Source organism: Lissotriton vulgaris, chromosome 6 (assembly GCF_964263255.1).
Source record: "Lissotriton vulgaris chromosome 6, aLisVul1.2, whole genome shotgun sequence".
In the NCBI taxonomy this organism is placed as follows: domain Eukaryota; kingdom Metazoa; phylum Chordata; class Amphibia; order Caudata; family Salamandridae; genus Lissotriton; species Lissotriton vulgaris.
Window position 1 is genome coordinate 1,901,365,326 of NC_141694.1, and position 21,816 is coordinate 1,901,387,141.

The window sequence follows — 21,816 nt, forward strand, 5'->3', positions numbered from 1 at the left end:
ACGTGAATCTGTGTATATGTTGACATTTCTGTTCTTTGCTAGTATACAGGCTCGGGTCAGAGCGATGAGCTCTGCTGCTTGAGCAGACAGTGTATCGATGCGATGTGTTTCTTTGATTTTAGTTTCAGTGGTCACGGCATACGCGGCCACTAATTCTCCTGTACTTGTTCTCATACATGAACCATCCACATAAAGTGTCAGGTCTGGATTTGTCAATGGAACGTCTGTTAAGTCTCGTCGGGGCTTTGTTACTGCATTAATGATCTCTATACAATCATGCGGGGCTGAATCTGGCATAACCGAAGGTAACAGTGTTGCAGGATTGAGAATGTTACAGCGTCTGATTTCTATGTGTGGCTGGAATAGTGTCAATTCATAACCTGTCAGTCGTGCTATGGTCAAGTGCTGAGTCTGGGTTCGGTTTAGAAGGACTTCTACAGAATGTGGAACTTGTACTGTCAATTGGTGTCCTAACACTATTGAATCGCTCTGTCTGATTGCTAGGGCTGTCGCTGCGATTGACTTTAAGCACGCAGGGAGTGCCTGGGCTACCGGATCTAGTGTACTTGAAAAATAAGCGCAAGGCTTATGTGAACCTGCTTGATCTTGCGTGAGAACAGACAACGCTGTACCATCACGTTCTGTAACAAAAAGTGTAAAAGGTTTGCTGTAACATGGTGTCGCTAAAACTGGTGCTTTGCATAAAGCTTTCTTTAATGCCTCAAAAGCCTGTGTATGTTCCTGAGTCCAGGGAAGGACAGTCGAAGTCGCTGCCTCCTGTGTTGTCAACTGTATCAGTGGTTTAGCTACAAATGCATACTGAGGAATCCATTGTCTGCAGCACGAGGTGAGGCCTATAAAGGCCCGCACTTCCTTTTGTGTCTTGGGTTGTGGCATATTTACAATTAACTGAATGCGATCAGGAGTGAGCTCTCTCCCCACTTTGGACAGCAAGTGCCCAAGGTACACCACTTGCTGAACACAGAATTGTAGCTTCGAAGGAGACACCTTGTGTCCCTTGCCAGCCAGAAAATGTAAAACTGTCAGTGATGCTTGTTCACATTCGGGTTCACTTCGTGCGGTGATCAGTAGATCATCGACGTACTGCAATAGGGCAGTGTTAACTGGCATTTGAATACTGTCAAGTTGTCTTTTCAGTGCTTGGCTATAGATGCTGGGGCTTTCTGTGAATCCTTGAGGTGCGCGCAAAAATTTGAAGCTTCGACCATTTAAACTGAATCCGAAGAGATATTGGCTCTCTGGATCAAAGGTACACTGAAGAAGGCGTTCTTGAGGTCAATTACAGTAAAGAACGTCGCTTCTGAATCAATGGCAGTCAATAAGGATGATATGTCGGGAACCACAGGATACTGCGGTACAATGCATTTATTCAGCTCTCGTAAATCAATCACCAGCCGATATACAGGCGGTGCATTGGGATCAGTACGTTTAAGAATCGGAATGATTGGAGAATTACAGATATTGGAGTCGGTTTCTACGACCACTCCTTGGGCAATGAGCTCTTCAATGATTTCCAGTAAAGCCACTACAGCATCAGGTGGTAACTTGTATTGTCGAATTCGGGGTAAAACAACTCCTGGTTTGAGTGTAACACGGTATGGTGTAATGTGCATACAACCTACATCGGTTGGGCCTTGTGCCCATAGGTGTTTCGGTACATTTTTCAATCTGACATCAAAATCTCGTAATACATAGTGACCCTTAAAGTCACGAAGAAAGAGTCTAACTCCTTCCGGGGAACAACATATCACAGCTCCTAGAGCCTTCAGAGTCTTTATTCCTAACAAGTTTTCTGGACATGATTTTGTTAGTAACAGGTCTGTAACACGTGATAATGGACCTACTGCTAGAGGGACAGGTTCTGATACTTCATTTACAATAGGCTGTCCTGAAAACCCAAGGGAAACATTCTGTGAGCCTGAGAGGGGTGCCCCTGGAACTTCATTGTGACTGATTGTGGTGCGACTTGCCCCTGTGTCAATCAAAAACTTTCTGTCTTTTCCTAATACTTGACTGTGTACATAAGGACCCTCTTGATCTACAGGAATCTCAATAAGAGGCAAGCCAACCTCCCTCTCTAGGCTGTTTCATGTATATCGCTGATAATCGGGGTAATCAGATTGGGCATACTGGTACATCTGCTGTGAAACTTGCTGTGTCGCGGCAATAGGCTGTGGCTGTGATACTGCTACGGTCTGTACTGTATGTGGTGGAGCATGCGTAGGCTGTATATTCTGTGAAGTCTGTTGCTGGACCTGGTCTTGTCTAGGCTGACGCGGTCTTTCTTTAGTTTTACCTGTTGCTATATTGTGTTTCAGGACTGCACATTCATGTACGTAGTGGCCTGGCTGTTTACAATAATTGCATGTCCCTTTAACGGGAGCTGCTGAATTACTTATCTGTGTCGCACCCTTTTTCTGACCGTCGGCTGGAACCGACTGGGCTACTAACATTTTCATTTTCGTGTCTTTCATACGTCTCTGTTCGTGATCTTGTTCTTCCCTAATTCTGTTCTGGTGATATTGTAACATTTGTAACATCTGGGATGGCGTATTTGCTTGCCATGTACTTTCAACTTTATATACCCGATTCTTAACTGGTGTCAGGGAATTCTCGACTAACTTTGTTACAAAAAGGTGTGGGTATGACTCGCTACCTGGTTTCAGGCCACTGTTAATAATGAAACATTTCTCGAATCTTGAATAGAAGTCACTAGTATCTTCATCGTGTTTCTGTTTACATGCTGAGATCGCGTCCCAGTCTTCCTTTTTAGTTGTCAATAATCTTGGCAGAACTTGTACTATTAAACCTGGTAATGCTTTAGCTTTCTCCCCAAGGCCTAGCCCTGGAGTACGAGTTTTTTCCTCGTCTTCTATTTCAGTCCAAATTATCTTTTTCTCTCCCACCTCCCATTCCTTTTCCTTGAGCTTCTCATAGATGCCAGTAGGCAACAGTACCTTTAACAATTTCATAATATCCGTATACGTGTAATCTCCCATGAGTAACATGTCTTTAAGTTCTCGGTGAAAACCTGCAGGGTCTTTATCGTGACAGGGTACTAGTTTCTTCATTTCTAACAATTCTAACTTTGTCAAAGGTGTGTATACATACACGCGTTTCAGAGTATTATCGGTGCCCATAACTGGGTGTACTTCTCGTAAAGGATTCTGTCTGTCTAAATGTTCCAGATGAAACATTCTTCTTTCTGGGGGCGGAGCTGAAACATGTTGAGGGCCTAAGAAAGCGTTATATCTATGTCGTTGCTCTAGAATTATTTGAATTAACCTGGTACTTAGGCCTCTCCATCTATTCATAAGTAGTGCTTCTAATGTATCAGGTAAGGGGCCTGGATCGGAATGTTCGTTTCTGTATAACGTGAGAAGATGCTGAATCATGTATACACTAGCTAACTTCTGCTCGTCTGGGGAAAGGTTCAGAAATGTCTGTGCCACTGTATCATCCTCTCTCGGCTGTTACATCTCTAACCCTGATGAGGAATCTCAAGTCGGGCTCACCACTAGATCTTTGCCCGGCAAAATTTCTGGCAAAAGTGGCTGACGCCATAAACCCTATAGCCAATCCCATCCTTAATCTATCCTTGAGCGAAGGCTTTCTCCCTCAGACCTGGAAGCAAGCCATGGTCATCCCTCTGATCAAGAAACCCAATCTTGACCCAGAGGTACCCTCCAACTACAGACCTATCTCGCTCCTTCCAGCACTGACCAAGATCTTGGAAAAACACGTGCACAGCGTGCTCTCCAACTTTTTAGAGTCTAATGATCTGCTCCATGAATCCCAATCGGGATTCCGTTCCAACTTAAGTACCGAGACGGCGCTCTTGGAAGTCTCGGAGATCATTAGAGAGGTGCTGGATATGGGAGGCAGGGTGTTGTTAGTCATGCTAGACCTGTCGGCGGCGTTTGACACCGTCCCCCATGAGGATCTCCTCACTAGGCTCCATGACATCGGGCTAGGGGGGACGGTGCTCAACTGGTTTTCTTCCTTTCTGGCCAACCGCCGCCAGACGGTCTGGGTCCCACCCGGATCCGCCGAGATGCCGCCATTGGGAGTCGGAGTGCCTCAGGGTTCTATCCTGAGCCCCACTCTTTTTAACATCCTGATGACCCCTCTGGCGACATTGGCGGAGTCCTATGGGGCCCGGATCGTCTCTTACGCTGACGACACTCAGCTCCTCTTCACCTGTCGCAAGGGTGAAGAGTTTGATGGCGAAGGGATCCGCGAGTGCCTTGGGGCTGTTTTTAGCTGGTTTTCACAAAACAGCCTCAAGTGCAACTCGGATAAGTCCGAAATACTATTCTTCGGATGCCCTTCTGAACCTGATTGGCGAGGATGGTGGCCTGCCGACATGTTCCCTCCCACACAGTCCTCTAAGTGGGCCAAGAACCTGGGAGTCAAAATTGATAATGAGCTGTCGCTCAAATCCCAGATTTCTACCCTTACGGGAACATGTTTTGGGATCCTCAGAATGTTGCGCAAGTTTTTTCCCCTTCTTTCGCAGCAACATCGGAGGATCACTGTTCAGGCCCTCATAGGGTCCAGATTGGACTACGCCAACGCTCTATATCTGGGCCTGCCTGAATATCTCCTCCAACGTTTGCAGATCACCCAGAACGCGGCTGCGCGTGCCATTTTTGGCCTTCATCGTCGCACTAGCGCCTCTAATCTTCTTGTATCCCTCCACTGGCTTCCGGTGCGGAAGAGGATACTGTTTAAGGCCATGACTCTTGCCCATAAGGCCTTACATGGCACTGGTGCCAAGTATCTTCAGAGGAGGCTGGACTTCTATCGACCTGCACGATCTCTCAGGTCAGAAACCTTGGCCTTGGCTCGGGTACCACGCATTAAAAAGGCTCGGCTAGGCGGCCGGTCTTTCAGCTTCCTTGCTCCTCAGCTATGGAACTCGCTTCCGTTGTCTCTGCGAGACACCTCTAATCTGCTTGTCTTTAGGAAAAACTTGAAGACTTGGTTGTTTGCTGGATAATTTTTCCCTTCCGGATGCCCCTCTCTGTTATTGTTATGTTTCCTGCTCTTTTTCTTGGTCAGGAGCTCAAAGCGCCGGGACACTCCTTTGGAGTAGCCGTTGCGCTATAAAAGTCCCATTTTAACATAACATATATGCTAGGATTGTCAGCCCATAGTATTGCTGACCGGGCTAGTTCTTGTTCGTCCATAGAATTGAGTACATGGTACCCCATTCGGTCTTGAAGTCTTTTATCGGTATCTTGGAACAGGTGTTCGGGAGAACTTGTTTTCATGCCAGAGAGAAAAACTCTCTTGCTTTCTGGACGAATGCCTTTCCTAAGGTAATTTCCCTTACCTACGTACGCTATTATTTCTTTAGGTCGTTGTTCGGATTCTTCTCGGTCTTCCTCCTCGGAGGAATCAAGTCTACCGTTATCTGCTTCCTCTTCTTGTTTCTTTCTTTCGTGTATCTCTATTACTTCTTTCCTGATCTTTTTATACATACTTGCTATACAATTCTGTTTATCGTGTTTTCCCTCGGCTATGTTCTGGCCCCATTTGTTCAATGCGTCTATCTCGTCTTTATCTACTCCAGGCCTGTCTCGTTCTCTGATTAAACAATTTATGAAGAAGCGCAATATGCAACCTTGAGTGTCAACTTTCTGATGAGCCAGGGCCTCTTTAATACTGTCGGGATCTTCCCCAGTCTGGACAAAATGATATATTCTGTCTAGGTATTCAATCATTCCTGGAAATAACATTAAGTAATCTGTGACTTTTCGTAAGCGTAGAGATGCTAATAACATCCTATCGTCTTTACCGGGTACTGGATCGTATCTGCAAACTGGAAGAGGTTCGTTAAGCATGTCGAAATTTGAGGTTCGGGGTGTACGGTTCTTTATATGTCCCTTATGTTTAACCTATGTTGTTGTGGCAGGGTCTGGTGACCTCCTGTCGCACCTCCAGAGGCGGAGGCTGGAGTATGACTTGTCTGTGGGGACTGTGTAAGTAACTGAACTGGTGTCTTTCCAGGATCAGGTCCAAACGGATTCAGAGTATTTATCTTGGGAGTAGGAAGTGGTGGAGGAACAGGTGGAACAGGATTCCGAGCGGGTGAACTTTGTTGCGGTAAGGGCGGAACATTGTCTTGGGGTGGGTTGCCACTACCGTCACCGTCAGTAGGCGGTGCGTGGGCACGTGGATTTGTATAGGCGGGAGCTACATCGTTTAGATAGGAAGAAAGGAATATGTCTTTGGTAGTCTTGTGATTTACTTTAATTGGAACCAATGGTGGCGGCAGATCTTTTGGTATTTCGGAAGTGGCCTCAGGCGAACCCTCGGTCACTAAGTACATGCCATTTACAAGGTTATTTCGCATGCGGTCTACTTGTTCTGCCTTTACTCGGATCCCCTCATTAACTAATTCGTTTTCTCGGACTTTATCCGACTCCTCTCTATGTTTGTCTTGTCTTCGGAGTGCTTTTTCGGCACGTTTATGTGATTCTTTACGCCAAAATTCTATGGCGTCTTTCTGAGATTGTCTGGCTTTCTTTTTCCATAGCGCTTCTTCTACTTTCAGGATGCACTCGGCATCCCAAGTTCCTGTAACGGGCCATCGGTGTCTTTCTTCTAGGTGCTTAGTATAATCGGCCCATAAATCTAGGTACAGTATGGCATCTAAGCCATGTTTGTGGTACATAAAGTTTCCGGGAGTGTCCCTAGGGGGGATAGGAATTTCTTCCTCTAGTATCCCTTTCCTAGTTCCTATCTGTCTTAACTTATTGAACAGCGGCATCTTGTTACTTAGTGCTGGATACTCGGTACTTGTCACTTACTTTTGAACACAGCTAGTTATACAAAAACACAGTAATGTACATCAAACAGTCACTCATACCACGACATTAATCACATAAAACATTTTCTGAACACATATAACTACCCTTGATTCTGGATGTACTGCTAAACAGCACAGATACACTGCTGAGAACAGTGCAAGAACTAGAATACTAGATATACTGCTAAACAGTACAGATACACTGCTGAGAACAGTGCAAGAACTAGAATACTATATATACTGCTAAACAGTACAGATGCACTGTCTAAAACAGTGCAGACCGCGTTTGTGTACCCAAACCCGTCTTTACCGGATACATAATAATGCACCCGTCTAGATGCGTCCCCAGCAACGGTACTCACCGGGAAGCACGGAAACAGAAGGCCTCGGAAAACTCGACTGGACTGGACCGGACTGGACTCGACTCGACACGTGAATACTTCGGAACTTCGGAACTGGTGGGCCTCTTGACACCTCGGACCTTGCTTCTTTCGGCTAGGCTCTGGTCGGGATCCTCCGCACTCCTCACCGCCTCGTCTGGGTGCTGATCGCAGTCTCCGTCACCTCCGTAAGCCAGAGGGAGATACAGGAAATCCTGCGGGTACGCGTAACTTGTCCTTCGGACCGTGGCAGGGGGCCAAGGCTGCAACGCACCTACCGGCGCGTGAGGTGGGGGAGGGATCCCTATTCGGGCGCCAAATTAATGTGGTAAATAACTAATTACCGTCCTAATTTCTGTGCAGGTAAGTACTTAAACAAAAAATAACTCAATCGGAAAGAAAGACGCAGAGTCCGTGGTGCTAGAGTTCTTAGGGGTTTTATTCCTTAAAAAGGAATGGGTCAGGTACCGGATATCAGGTTCCTGCCACCACATGGGTGCAGGAAGGGATAGAGCATAGTTTATTGACAATACACAACTTATATACATGATTTACAGAATGGAAGTCAATGCAGAAGGCGTAACAGCTGAGAGAAACGAGATAAGGATACACACGTGTTAGCAATACGTAATCAGAAGGCGTGAACTAGGCGTGCACAGAGGTGTGTTCTAGAAAACGTCATGTGAATGTGTCACAAGTGGGGGGCTCTATGACTGAATCTTGCAGTGTCAGCAGGAATCTAAGGTCTGGATGCGAGCGCAGCTGCATGACGTGCGACGGACGTGAAACTGGAGGGTGCAGGGGACTTGACATTTTACACTAGAGGAAAGAGACAGAAGTCTGGCATGTCAGATCAACTCGTTCCTATATCATATCTGATATCTGATGTTTGGGGACAATATTATCTGGAAGGAAAGGTCTCTTGGGCAGAGGCTATCCTATACTGACTATGAGTGCGTGTATATGCGCCTACGTGTCTGTGGGTAAAGCGAGGGGGCCATGGGCCTACCATGGTAACGAAGACATGAATTACTTGCATGGAGACAGAGAGGCCGGGCCCTTTGCTCTGCAGCTGAGGGATTGTTGATCTATTCTGCTGGACTGGAATGTGTTTTCGGGAAGCTAAGCTTGGCTATACTGATAAGGTGAAGGTAAAATACTGTCTTTGGCAGGCAAGCAGGCCGAGCCAGGCTCCGTTCGCCTCGCAGGGAGTAGGACAGAGTTCACGAAGGGGGGCATCCCACGTTGCAGTTTGAGGAGGCAGAGATGACTTTTAAAAGAGGCTTGATGGCAGAAAACAGGGCCTAGCTCGTATAGAGCCAGAAATACAGAAAGTGCACCATACAAAGACGGTGGCAAGGCATACTTAGGAACTGAATATCCAATCCATTCATGGTGGGTCTGGAAGAGGACATGTTAACGTTGGACGCAAATGTATTTGCGTCTTCATAGCTAGCACAGGAGGGAAGTTACATGCACTTTAATCTCGTACATGGAGACGGTGGGGTACACGTTAGGGAACATTTCTTGACCATAAAATTTATATTTCCTTAGCTTCACTTATTAGGTGATATTAGTTTGCAAAAACTTGCCATGATTGTGATATTTGGCCTTTGGCGTTGCAGACTGTTGCTGCCTTCATCTGACACGGATCTTTGGCCCCTGTAAACCATTCCACGACTGGCGGAACCCGCTTCGCGGGTCCCGCTGCGCCCCAGAGGACAAGGGCAACTTGTGAGACATCTGCGTGGGAGGACCAGGGCTGCGAGCAAGCGGGGCAGGACTTCCATTCCCAGAAGTCCCTGCGCACCGCGCCTCTGACCAGCTGGCCGCTCTCCCTGGCCATCACCGCGCCCCGCCTTTAATCCCTTAAAGGGCGGATTTTGACTACTCGACGTGGGAAACCTTTGGCGTTGCAGACTGTTGCTGCCTTCATCTGACACGGATCTTTGGCCCCTGTAAACCATTCCACGACTGGCGGAACCCGCTTCGCGGGTCCCGCTGCGCCCCAGAGGACAAGGGCAACTTGTGAGACATCTGCGTGGGAGGACCAGGGCTGCGAGCAAGCGGGGCAGGACTTCCATTCCCAGAAGTCCCTGCGCACCGCGCCTCTGACCAGCTGGCCGCTCTCCCTGGCCATCACCGCGCCCCGCCTTCAATCCCTTAAAGGGCGGATTTTGACTACTCGACGTGGGAAACCTTTGGCGTTGCAGACTGTTGCTGCCTTCATCTGACACGGATCTTTGGCCCCTGTAAACCATTCCACGACTGGCGGAACCCGCTTCGCGGGTCCCGCTGCGCCCCAGAGGACAAGGGCAACTTGTGAGACATCTGCGTGGGAGGACCAGGGCTGCGAGCAAGCGGGGCAGGACTTCCATTCCCAGAAGTCCCTGCGCACCGCGCCTCTGACCAGCTGGCCGCTCTCCCTGGCCATCACCGCGCCCCGCCTTTAATCCCTTAAAGGGCGGATTTTGACTACTCGACGTGGGAAACCTTTGGCGTTGCAGACTGTTGCTGCCTTCATCTGACACGGATCTTTGGCCCCTGTAAACCATTCCACGACTGGCGGAACCCGCTTCGCGGGTCCCGCTGCGCCCCAGAGGACAAGGGCAACTTGTGAGACATCTGCGTGGGAGGACCAGGGCTGCGAGCAAGCGGGGCAGGACTTCCATTCCCAGAAGTCCCTGCGCACCGCGCCTCTGACCAGCTGGCCGCTCTCCCTGGCCATCACCGCGCCCCGCCTTTAATCCCTTAAAGGGCGGATTTTGACTACTCGACGTGGGAAACCTTTGGCGTTGCAGACTGTTGCTGCCTTCATCTGACACGGATCTTTGGCCCCTGTAAACCATTCCACGACTGGCGGAACCCGCTTCGCGGGTCCCGCTGCGCCCCAGAGGACAAGGGCAACTTGTGAGACATCTGCGTGGGAGGACCAGGGCTGCGAGCAAGCGGGGCAGGACTTCCATTCCCAGAAGTCCCTGCGCACCGCGCCTCTGACCAGCTGGCCGCTCTCCCTGGCCATCACCGCGCCCCGCCTTTAATCCTATGGACTTCCTACATAAACGAAGGTAACTACCCGCTACGCGGGAGCGTGCGGGAGCGTCCCGGGAGAAGCCCGGGACAAGGGCGGGACCGTCTGTGGCCGTCGGGGGCCGGAGGAGGCCGGGCTGGGCCTCATTATTAATATTTCCCCCCTGACATTATTTTTATTGTTAACGTTTATAGAGTCGTTAAAGTCCCTTTTACTGTACATTTAAACTTTTCGTTTTGTGTGGCTTTAGCGCCAACTAAGGTTGGTCATATTCTTACCTATTATATCCTGGAAAGGCTAACAAAAATGACTTTAAGATCTGGTAAGGAGAGGCAGGTTCAGGTCTCCACCTCTAATGGTACTTTCACTGGTACAATTGACCAATTTTTTAAACGTTCAACAGCCATTTTAGAGAAGGAGATCGCTTTAGTTGAAAAACGCCTCTCGCTTGATATTATCACCGGTAAGCGTTCTTCACTAGGTAAAATAAGCGAGGCTGTCTCCCCTGTCCCACTCTCTACGCTGAATATGGATAGCAATGTAGATGTGATGTTAGCTCCTGTTATTGAGACTCATAACGAGGAGATTACGAATACCAACCAGGAAAATGTTTTTAATACTGCACATGAGAACCTACCCAACAGTGGGACCATCTGTTTAGATCAGTCCGGGGATAATTCTGGTCTCTCAGATTCTCCAAAACTTAACATTAGCAATGATCCTATGGATTCTCCTTCTTTATTAGAACTGACACCGACTCAGAATCCTGGGAAACGTAAGAGGGTTGCCTCACCAGATTTGGAGGAACAAACAGAGGGGGTGGTTAATGCTACAGTCTCGCCCCCACAGCTACCCAATATTAACGTTTCTAGCCAGCAAGGGGGGGGCGAGACTATGACTATGATTAGCATAACAGAAGAAATATTTTTGGCTAAAATTGAGTTGCTATTCAAATCTCTTCTTTTACCCCTCTTTGAAAGGACAAGGTTGTTAAATACAAAATTGGACACCTTAGACCTGTTAGTAAAGGAAAATATAGCGACTTCGGATAGAACTCTCTCCAGCTTAGCAAGAGCTGGTTTGTCCCCACCTGTCCTGTCCAATCCAAAACCCACGGTTGTGACAAATAGTAATAAAGCGGGGGGTAATAATTCACAAGTGGGAGCCTCTAAACCAAAGGCCCCGCAAAAAACAGGACCCGCTCTTAAGAAAATAGCCTCTACAGAGAATCCTGCAAGGCCTAAGTCCATCAAAAACCAGCAGGCACAGAACAATCCTATACCAGCCAGGGACAAAAACACCACTCATCAGCCCATTGGTAAACCTATCCCAAAGAAACAGTGTGTGAACCTTCCACCGGAGTCAGTGCCATATACAATTGTTTTAACTGGCGTGGCTCCACTCGTAGATGGTAAGAGGGAAACACACAAGGATCTTTATAATAAGGTCACATTTTGGCTTAATAAAAATCGGCCACTCCCTCATAATTTAAACCCTGAAATACTTAACGTTAGGAGGGTGGATTGGATAGGTTATGGTAAGAAAGATCTAGAGGGGGATTGTGTGGTGGTTAGCTTTAGAGAGCCCTGGGTTGCCGAATATATCGGCAGAGAACCAAGATTTGGCAGAGTTGGGGACGTACAAACTTTACTACTGCATTATTTCTATCCAGCATTACATGCCAATAGATCTCACACTCCGTTCCAACATTCGAGAAGGGACAGGCACAGAGGGAGATTTCACTTTGACACCCCGCTCTATCCAATGTTCTATCCTCACCTTGCAAACCGGTTTGCTCCCCTCTCCGGTCTGGAAGGAGTGGATTGACTTGATGTAGAACAACAGAATACTGGGAGTGCTAGCGCTGTGCCAACTTGCTCTCCAAAAAATATGTGTAATTTAGGGGTAGAGATAGTTTCCATACCTAGTACAAAACCTAAGAGGGTGGAAAAAAGGGAAACTTTCATGCCAGGTATCCCCAGGCAGAAAAACACTAAGGCGTTCGCCAACCCATCTGCCTTTATGGCAGAGAAAACATCATACACACTTGTAGTCTTGTCTTGGAACATAGCGGGATTGAAGGGGAAAATGTCAGAGGCCGCTTGGGGTTCCTATGTGGATACACATGATGTAATCATCCTGCAGGAAAGTTGGTCAACAGAAGCTATCTATCGGGTTGGCTATCTTAACTACTATAAACCAGCCACCAAAGGACCGAAGGGCCGCCCGTCAGGGGGTTTAGTCATTTGGATTAGACAATCATTAGCCATTACCATCACTGAACTCCCTACTCTGAGTAATGATATCCAAGCATTGAAATTAACAGATAATAATAATCAGACCTCTTTTCTGTTTAATATATATGCCAGAGGTAAGCCAGGTGGGAAGCCTGCGGGAGTGGTAGCTGAACTCGACTCCCTACTGAACGATATTAGCAGAGATAGCTGTGTCATGGTGGCAGGTGATTTCAACTGTTGCTTTGAACCATTTCCCAACCTTGATGGTGGGGGATATGGGGAAATTGATCAGATCTGGAATATTCCCCCTTTGTCTGTCGCCCCTATCAAAAAAGTTACGGAGGCAGTTATGCAATGGTTGGGTCTCTGTCTTGAATGGGACCTACGTGCTGTAAACGGCAGGACTAAATCAGACCCAATGGGAAAAGTTACATTTGATAACTCCATAAACTCAAGTCGCATTGATTATTTTCTACTTAAGATAGACTTCTGGAAAATGTTGGTGGACATGGAAGTTGTTAATAGATCTGAGAGTGATCATAATCCCCTGGTGATAATATTATCAGTATCTGAGGGTCTCTGTATGAACCCTGTTACAAACATTGAAACTGCAGATGCTGGCCTTACAAATGACTGCAGAAGGGTAAAATGGGCTGGCCTCCAAGAGAACACTGCCACTATTAGCAAAATTGCCATGGAGGTCTCAGCGGCCACAAAACAGATGGCACACATTCTTGAGGCTGGTACTCCACTGGACCAAATTGGGACAATACATGAGACTCTTTTTAATAATATTAAGTCTTTTTTTATTAAAACTGTCAAGGGAGGAAGTAAAAAAGCCCAAGCACATCCTAGGTTGAAATGGTACGACAAGACCTGTGGTATTGCCCACAGCTCTCTGTTAAGTGCCATCAAATCCAAATCATGCGAGGATATAAGGATAGCTAGGGTGAACTACAAGAAGGCATTAAAAGAGGCAAAAAGCAAATGGGATGACCAGCGTTGGTTAGATTTATACGAGGCAAGTACCTCATCTAACCAACAAAGATTTTGGGAGGTTGTGAAATGGGGAATTTCGGGGGAATTACATACTCCGGTAAACCATGTTCCAGCAGAACAATGGGTCAAACATTATGAGTCGCAGTTCAGCCACACGGAACGGATCTCCCTTACCACTGTTAGGGAAGATGCCAGTGTGCAGTCTGAACAGTCCTCATTTGATCACGTTGTTTTTACCGAAACTGAAGCTATTTCTGCTCTCAAACTAGTGCAGAATGGCAAAGCCCCCGGTATGGATTGCATCCCCGCGGACCTCTTTAAATATGATCAAAAACACTGGGTCCCGTATATATTAATTTTAGCAAACGCCATAGCTAGGGGCACAAGGATACCAAATTCCTGGAAAGGGGCCGAAATTTTGCCAGTGCATAAGAAAGGGGACAAATCTGATGCGGGAAACTACCGCCCCATCAGCCTCATCGATGCTCTCCAAAAAGTAATAGCCAGAATGTTGTTGGGGAAAATTCATTCGTGGATGATAGAAGTAGATATTTTGTCTCCAATGCAGGCTGGGTTTAGGGCACATATTAGTACAGTTGATCAGATCTTAAGATTTGTCATGATCTACTGGAAAACTGTGTCACTGAGAGACGGGAAGATCTTCGCTGCATTTGTGGATCTCAAATCAGCGTTTGATCTGGTCCCTAGGGGGAAGATGTGGGCTGCATTGAAAAGGATGGGGGTTCCTTCTGCACTTTTAGATTTCACCATTAAGATGCATGAGGGTAACTTTGCAAGAGTCAGATGGGGTCGTCAGGGCCAGGTTACTGAATCCTTCCCCGTGACCCGTGGTGTGAGGCAGGGTTGTGTCCTGGCCCCCACCCTATTTGTGCTCTTTATTAATCAGGTGGTAAAGTTCCTTTCAGATACCCCCACTGATGCTCCTTCACTGGGTGGGTCAAAATTCCCTCTTTTAATCTTTGCAGACGATACTCTCATATTGGCCAAAACACAGAAGGGTTTACAGGCTGCAATAAACAAATTTATGGATTTTTGTAACATGAATGATCTTGAGATTAACATTAATAAAACCAAGTTTATGGTCTTTACCAAGAAAAAGCCTTTGAGGGGCAATATTTTAATGAATGGCTCCAGATTGGAACAGGTCAATGTAATGACTTATCTCGGTGTTACTTTGGATTTCAGGTTAAAATGGAAAGAGCAAATAGAGGCACTTTGTTTGAAATTTGCCCGCTTGACTGGTTGCCTAGTAAAAGAGCAACGGCGCTCGCTGACTAAAAGAGTGCTGCCTGCGCTTAAAATCTACAGTGCTAAAATCAGCTCAGCGATATTGTATGGGGCAGATATTTGGGGTTGTGTGGATCTGGCTGTCCTGGATAGGATACAGAATAAATTTCTCCGCAACCTAGTTAGTCTCCCCCCATCAACACCAGTCCTTCCACTTTTGATGGACATGGGCATGCATACCATTAAACATCAGGCACAGTACAGGATGGTGGCTCTATGGAGACGCATATGGTCAAGCCCGGAACTGGCCATGTTTGCCCGTGAACTTCAAGATGTGAGATTGCAACAGGGGGCTGGCAGTATACCATGGCTAAAGCAAATTAAGAACACTCTCATTGAAATGGGCCTACCTTTGCTATGGTCAGAACCGGGTTCCCATACCTTTCCTACTAAGGACGAATTTAAAACTCTTCTGGTCCATGGTAAAAACGGAACATGTTGCACTTTCTGAGAAAGTGAACCTGACAGGCCAGTTTCTGCTCCACAAAGTAATTCCTAATAAAGAAGTATACTGGGATGTTATCCTTAAAACATTAGATAGGAAACTATATCACCAGTTCCGTGTGGGCACGCTGCCAGTGAGGGCCTTTACCAGCGGCTGGCAGAGGCTTGAGTCAAGCCTCTGTCCTTGTTGTGCCGTTTGCGAAGAAACAGTAGGCCATTTCTTATTTGTCTGTACTGCCTATTGTAAACCTCGTAATAAGTGGTTGAAACCTGTATGTATTAGACTAAATACCCGAGTGAGCAGTGAAGCATTGCACATCTTGAAAATGAATACTTCCGAATGGCTAACCATGGGATTGGCGAAATTCCTCGGGTGGGCTTGGCTGATAAGATCTAGGTCAATTAGCTCATAAATCAAGATCTAAACAAACTGTATTCCACGTTTTCTGATTGTTTTATGGTCTATGAATTTGATAGTATTGATGACCTGCTAATTTTAAACATGTCTAAATGATTTTACTAGTTCTTTGGACGTCTTTACACGTATGTTTAATTGCGATCTTAACTTCACTTGTTCTTTTTTAATGATTTAGCTTTGTTCTTCATTTTCTCCGTTTTGGTCCTTATATGTATTTAAATATCTTTATTATTGTTATGACTTTTTTGTATCAATTGTAGATAATGTATTTTTTGTTTTGTATATATGTGTCTTTTATGATGAATAATCGAAATAAAGACGTTAAAAACTGAAACTGAAACTGAAACTGAAACTGATATTTGTTTAGCGAAGAAAGGTTGTGCACTTGGTGTGACAGTGATATTTCTCTGGTAAAGAGCTTCCAGAAGCAATGTACTATGGCTGATTCCTTTTCAGTTAATGCTACCTGAACTTAGAACTCTCTGCCTCCAGGCTTGCATACCTTGCCTCTCCGCCTAACTTCAATGTGGACTGAACACCCTTCTCTTTGAAAGGTACTTCAATGAATCTCTCTCTTCTGTACCATTCACCTTAGCTGTTTCTTCTTGAAACTTTCACTTCCTCTCCATCGGTTTTTCTACTTTTAATTTATGTTTTCCTCCCTTTCCATTCTCCTATCATTCCTTCTTTCCTTATTTTTTTTCATTCGGTCAATTCTTCTCTAATTTCATGTTCTTTCTAGCTTTCTGTCCTTCTTTATATCCCATTTTAAAATTCTTTCCTGCTCTCCCTTTTCTTTCTTAATCTCATTCTTCCATTCTTGCCGGTTCCTTTCCTTTTATCATCCGTCTGACCTCTCACCCCTTTTCTCATCCCTTTGTTTTTGTATTCCTTTCATTTGTTAATTCTGTCTTTTCTCTACTCCTGTCTCTCAATTATTCTTTCCATTCTTTCAATCTAATTTTCTGCTTTCCTTCATTTCTCGCCTTCCTATTTTCTTTGTTGCTTCCTGTTTTCTTGCTACCCCTTTTTCCAAGTTTCAATTTTTCTTTCCCTCTCCTATCCTTTTTCCCATTTTGTCCTTCTCTCGTTCCTTTGTTCCATCCTGCTCACTCTTATCTTTCCTTCTTTCTTTTCTTATTTGCACTTGTCTTTTCTTCCTTCAATCTATTTCGTTACATTTGCTTTTAACTTATTTTTTGCCATTTAAAAAAACTCTCTTCCATTCTGTCCCAGTTTTAAGCTTTTTTTGTTCTGAGGATACTAATGACATTTTTAGTCTCCAATTTTGAATTATTTTCCCATTTACAGTACATTTTAAAATGTTAAATTGTACATTAAGCTTCTTTATTTATACACCCTTTATTAATCTGTTAATATTATAAAATGTTCTAAGTAGTCGTGGACCCCCTGAGGAGGCTTTGCGGACCCTCAGAGGCCCCTGCCCACAGGTTGGGAACCCCAGGTCTACAGCATTACCACTGCTCTATCCCAATCGACTTAAGTTGGAACTAAGGCATCATTAACACTATTTAACATTTTTATTTTGTCAGCACAGCTACTCCCTGGAGTACATGACTGACCCACATGATGGCAGGAAGCGCCAAGAAGATCCTCTTCACCCATTTCCAGGAGCTAGAGCAGGAGGAGTTGGAGGACCTGTGCTCTCTGCTGGAGACACGCCTACCTGCAGGTGGAAGGTCAGAGGTCCCCAAAGGGCGCTCAAGGAAGGCTGTATATGTGGCTCTCGCCTGCCGTTTGATTGACAGCTATGGTGAAGAGCAGGCCTTGGCGGTGGCGGTGGATTTACTCGGTCAGGTCAACAGTCTGGACCGCGCAGAACCACTCTTAAGAGCTACGCAGACATGTGAGTGAATGCCTACAACCCAGCATCTGAGCGAGTGCCTGCAACACAGACATGTGAGTGAGTGCCTGCAACCTAGGCATGTGAGCGAGTGCCTGCAACCCAGGCATGTGAGTGGGTGCCTGCAATGCAGACATGTGAGTAAGTGCCTGCAACACAGACACATGAGTGAGTGCCTGTAACACGGACAGGTTAGTGAGACATGTGAGTGAATGCCTGCAACAGAGACGTGAGCGAGTGCCTGCAACGCAGGCATGTGAGTGAATGCCTACAACGCAGACATGTGAGTGAGTGCCTGCAACACAGGAATGTGAGTGAATGCCTGCAGTGCAGCAATGTGAGTGAGTGCCTGCAATGCAGGCATGTAAGTGAGTGCCTACCTCATTCCTATGCCATTCCTTTCACAAGTGTTTCCGTGGGCTGAAGTGCAGAGGCATGTGTCCAATGTATGAGTAGGCGTGTTTTGCTCTTTGAAATTCAGGAGTAAGTCACCAGTAAATCACATCCACTGAAATACCTCTGTACGGTATTAGGAGAGTGAGGCATCACTGTTAGAGTATGAGGGAAGTAAGGCTCTGACTCCACAGTATGAGAGTGAGCTACCATCTCCAGAGTATGAGGGGAGTGAGGCTTCTTCTCTTGAGTATAAGGAGAGGGAGACATCTCCACAGTATGAGGGGAGTGAGCGACCATCTGCAGACTATAAGTTTAGTGAGGCTCTATCCCCAAAGTAGGAGGAGAGTGAGACATCATCTTCAGAGTATGAGTTGAGTGAGACATCATTTCCAGAGTATGAGAAGAGTGAGACAGCATCTCCAGAGTTTGAGGAGAGTGAGGCGTTGTCTTTAGAGTATGAGGGGAGTGAGGCTCTGTTTCCAGAGTAAATGGAGAGTGATCCACCATCTCCACAGTATGAGGAGAGTGAGACACCATCTCCAGAGCATGAAGAGAGTGTGCAACCATCTCCAGAGTATGAGGGGAGTGAGACACCATCTCCAGAGTATGAGGAGAATGAGGGACCATCTCCAGAGTATCAGTTGAGTGAGGCAACATCTCCAAGAGTATGAGTTGAGTGAGACACCATCTCCATAGTATGAGACCTCTGAACTAGCAGTAAGAGGTGCGCGCTGATACTTTGTTTTTAAAATCGCCGTATTTTAACTGTGTTAAACTAAGGTTTGTGTATAACTTGCGCAAAGACTTAAATGCACAAGCAAGCAACTGGGATAGTTTTACCTGTTCTTCCTGTCTGACTCACCGGCCCCGGTTCACCCCGGCTGTGTGCCGTTTGTGTGGAGGGCGTGGCTGAGGAAAGCATAGGGCAGGGCTTCTAGCACCTGACTTCCAGTGGGAGTGGCAGAGGAGGAGCATTATGCTCGCTCCCTACATAACAACAATGTGCAGGCGACCGCGCAGCGGACGCGCGCCGCTGGCGCGGCAAGCCCGTTTGCGCCCGAACGAGCCCAGAGGCCAGGACCCCTGGCCTTTTCAATCTTGAGCTACAAGGCAGTGTTCCCTATCCAGGAGATGAGCTAAGGGCACTATCCAGACCTATGGAGGAAGCATGCAAGCATAAAATGTCTGCCGAGTGTGAAATGCTCACATGTGAGAACTGCAATATGTCTTTAACTGTAGCAGTTAATAAGACAAACAGAAGCAATCTTCTAATGGCGCTCCTAAACTGCAGATCAATGGTCAGACACAAAAATGACATCCACGATCTACTAAGAGAATGATTGTTGGATGTCCTATTCCTAACCGAAACCTGGCTCAACGAAAACACCAGGCCAGACATTTTGGATGCCATTCCAAGAGAGTACAGGTTAGTAAGGCAGGATAGGGTGGGCCAAGTGGGGGGCGGGATCGCCATAATCCATGTATCCACAATAAAAGGTGAAATAAAACAATCAGACTTAGAACAGTGTGAGGCTTTCTTCTTCACGATCAGGGCTGAAGAAGACACCTCAATAACTGGATTTCTGATATATAGACCACCAGGCCCAGCGACACAATTCATAGTGAGTCTGGAAGAGAAGATAGTATCCCCCGCCCTAAGACATAAAACATTTCTAGTATTGGGAGATCTGAATATACACTTCAACAATAAACTGAATCAGGATGTTGATGCACTTTGCAAAGAACACTAAACTTGGTACAAAAAGTAGAAATCCCAACACATCAAAAGGGCCATATCCTAGACCCTATTTTTACTAATAATATAGAATTAGAGATGGAGACACCATGGCCCACCACCTAGTGCCCTTTAAAACACAGCTTTCTAGGAAAAAATCACACTCACAAACCAAGGCGATTATCACCAGGAAATGGAATAACTTCAATTCCACCACCTTCCAGCAGGCTCTAATGAAGAACCCCCCACATTAGATGAGGAAGCTGATAGAGCAAATAGTTAGTGGGATTTATGGATCACAGAGGCACTAGACGAGATTGCCCCTTGGAGCTCGAGGATACCTAAGAGACAACAAGCAACTGCCCCTTGGTTCAGTGATTATCTGAAAATAGAGGAAGCAATATTGTAGCCAGGTCAAAAAGATCTATAGGGAAGAATTAAATTGATACTTGTATAGCGCACTACTCACCCGCAAGGGTCTCAAGGCGCTTGTACGAATACCGCTGTGGAACCCATCCTGGCTTTCCCTGTGAGGCGTCCACTCCTGGGCACCCCCAAGGTGGAGGCCAGGCATCCTTAGCGTTGTGGGGGCCGTTGTGGAGATTAAGCAAGCTATTGCCCAGAGTTGCAGAGTGGGACTCCATGATTGGAATAGGCACCGAGGTGAGAATTATCAGGTCCGTGGAATTTTTGAGCCCAAGACCCGCCGAGGCAGGGAATTGAACCCTGGTCCCGGGCTAGACCTCTGCATCAGGGTCTGCCACTCTAATCATTGAGCCACACTTCTCCACTAGCCACACTTCTCCACTCCATTAAAAGACTATCACTCACTAATTAAGCAATCCAGATGCACCTTCTACACAGACAGTATAAAGAAAGCTAACAATGCCCCAAGAGAAATGTTCTCTATCCTAAAATCTCTAAAAACACCAATAGATAATGATGACACTAAAGCCTCTGTAGAGAGCTGCAATAAGATAGCAGCTTTTTTCTCAGAGAAGGTTAAAAAGATATACGATTCCTTCCCAGCAGAAGCTAGACAAGGGACTAGACAAATTTATATTGAGCAAATAAACACCACATGGACCACTCTAGATGAATTCTGTATCCCAGAACAAACAGAATCTACAGCTACAGCTAGGGGCATAAAATCAGGATCACCCCGGGACCCAGCCCGACCAGAAATAATAATGGAGGGAGCAACCGTGATTATGCCACATATTTCAAAAATCATCTCCCGCTCCTTCCAACAAGGTATGGTCCCGCTAAATGGAAACAGGCCATTGTAAAACCACTGAAAAAGAAACCATCAATTGCTAGTACCGTGCTAGAGAACCTACGTCCAATCTCACTACTTCCTTTCGTAGCTAAAATTGCTGAAAAAATCGTTAATAAACAACTGACAGAACACATTAACTCTAACAAGCTGTTACACCCCTCTCAGTCAGGTTTCAGAATGGCCCACTCAACAGAATCAGCCCTTCTACTAGCTACGGAAGAACTGAGGAAACAGGCAGACAGGGGACAAACGGCCGCAGTGATCCTGCTGGATCTCAGTGCGGCGTTTGATACCGTATCTCATAAACTACTTCTACAAAGACTTGAAGCCTGTGGCATCAGACGTAGGGCACTGAAATGGATGGCATCGTTCCTATCCGGAAGGAGTTTTCAAGTGTCACAACTAACACACTTATCGAAGACTTTTCCACTAGCACAGGGAGTACCACAGGGCTCAATTATGAGCCCAACGCTTTTCAATCTTTATGTGGCTCCGCTGGCAGAACAAGTAGAGCAATATAATGTGTCAATCATATCCTATGCGGACCACACACAGCTGATTGTACTGCTGTCTCAAAATCAAGAGCAGGCTGCAATCCGTTTCTCCGAATGTCTAGCGCATGTGGCAGAGTGGATGCCCAACCACTGCCTTAAATTAAACGGAAGCAAAACGGAGGTAATGATTGTGGGTAAGGCACCCACCATCTGGTCCTCCGCATGGTGGCCCGAATCTCTAGGCATAGTACCCACCCCCAATGCAGAAGTTAAAAACCTAGGAATCTGGTTCGATGACAAGATGACATTTGACAATCAGATCAGGAAAGTGGCCGACAAATGCTATGGAGCCATAAAAACCCTGAGAAAGATCATTGAACTCCTCCTGCCCAC

General features: G+C 46.3%; 1 protein-coding gene across 3 annotated transcripts in view; it reads left to right on the plus strand.

The window, feature by feature from the left end:
* LOC147709847 (NACHT, LRR and PYD domains-containing protein 12-like) overlaps positions 1–21,816 on the plus strand; it is a 275,583-nt gene that overhangs the window by 30,907 nt on the left and 222,860 nt on the right. For 2 of the 3 annotated variants that reach the window (XM_086928309.1, XM_086928307.1), the window contains exon 2: positions 17,209–17,522. In XM_086928309.1, the coding sequence (XP_086784435.1) occupies positions 17,243–17,522 (280 nt within the window). In that variant the 5' untranslated portion in view covers positions 17,209–17,242. Of the gene's footprint in view, positions 1–16,117; positions 16,210–17,208; positions 17,523–21,816 lie in introns of those variants that run through there. The other variant, XM_086928308.1, reaches the window with a different exon arrangement.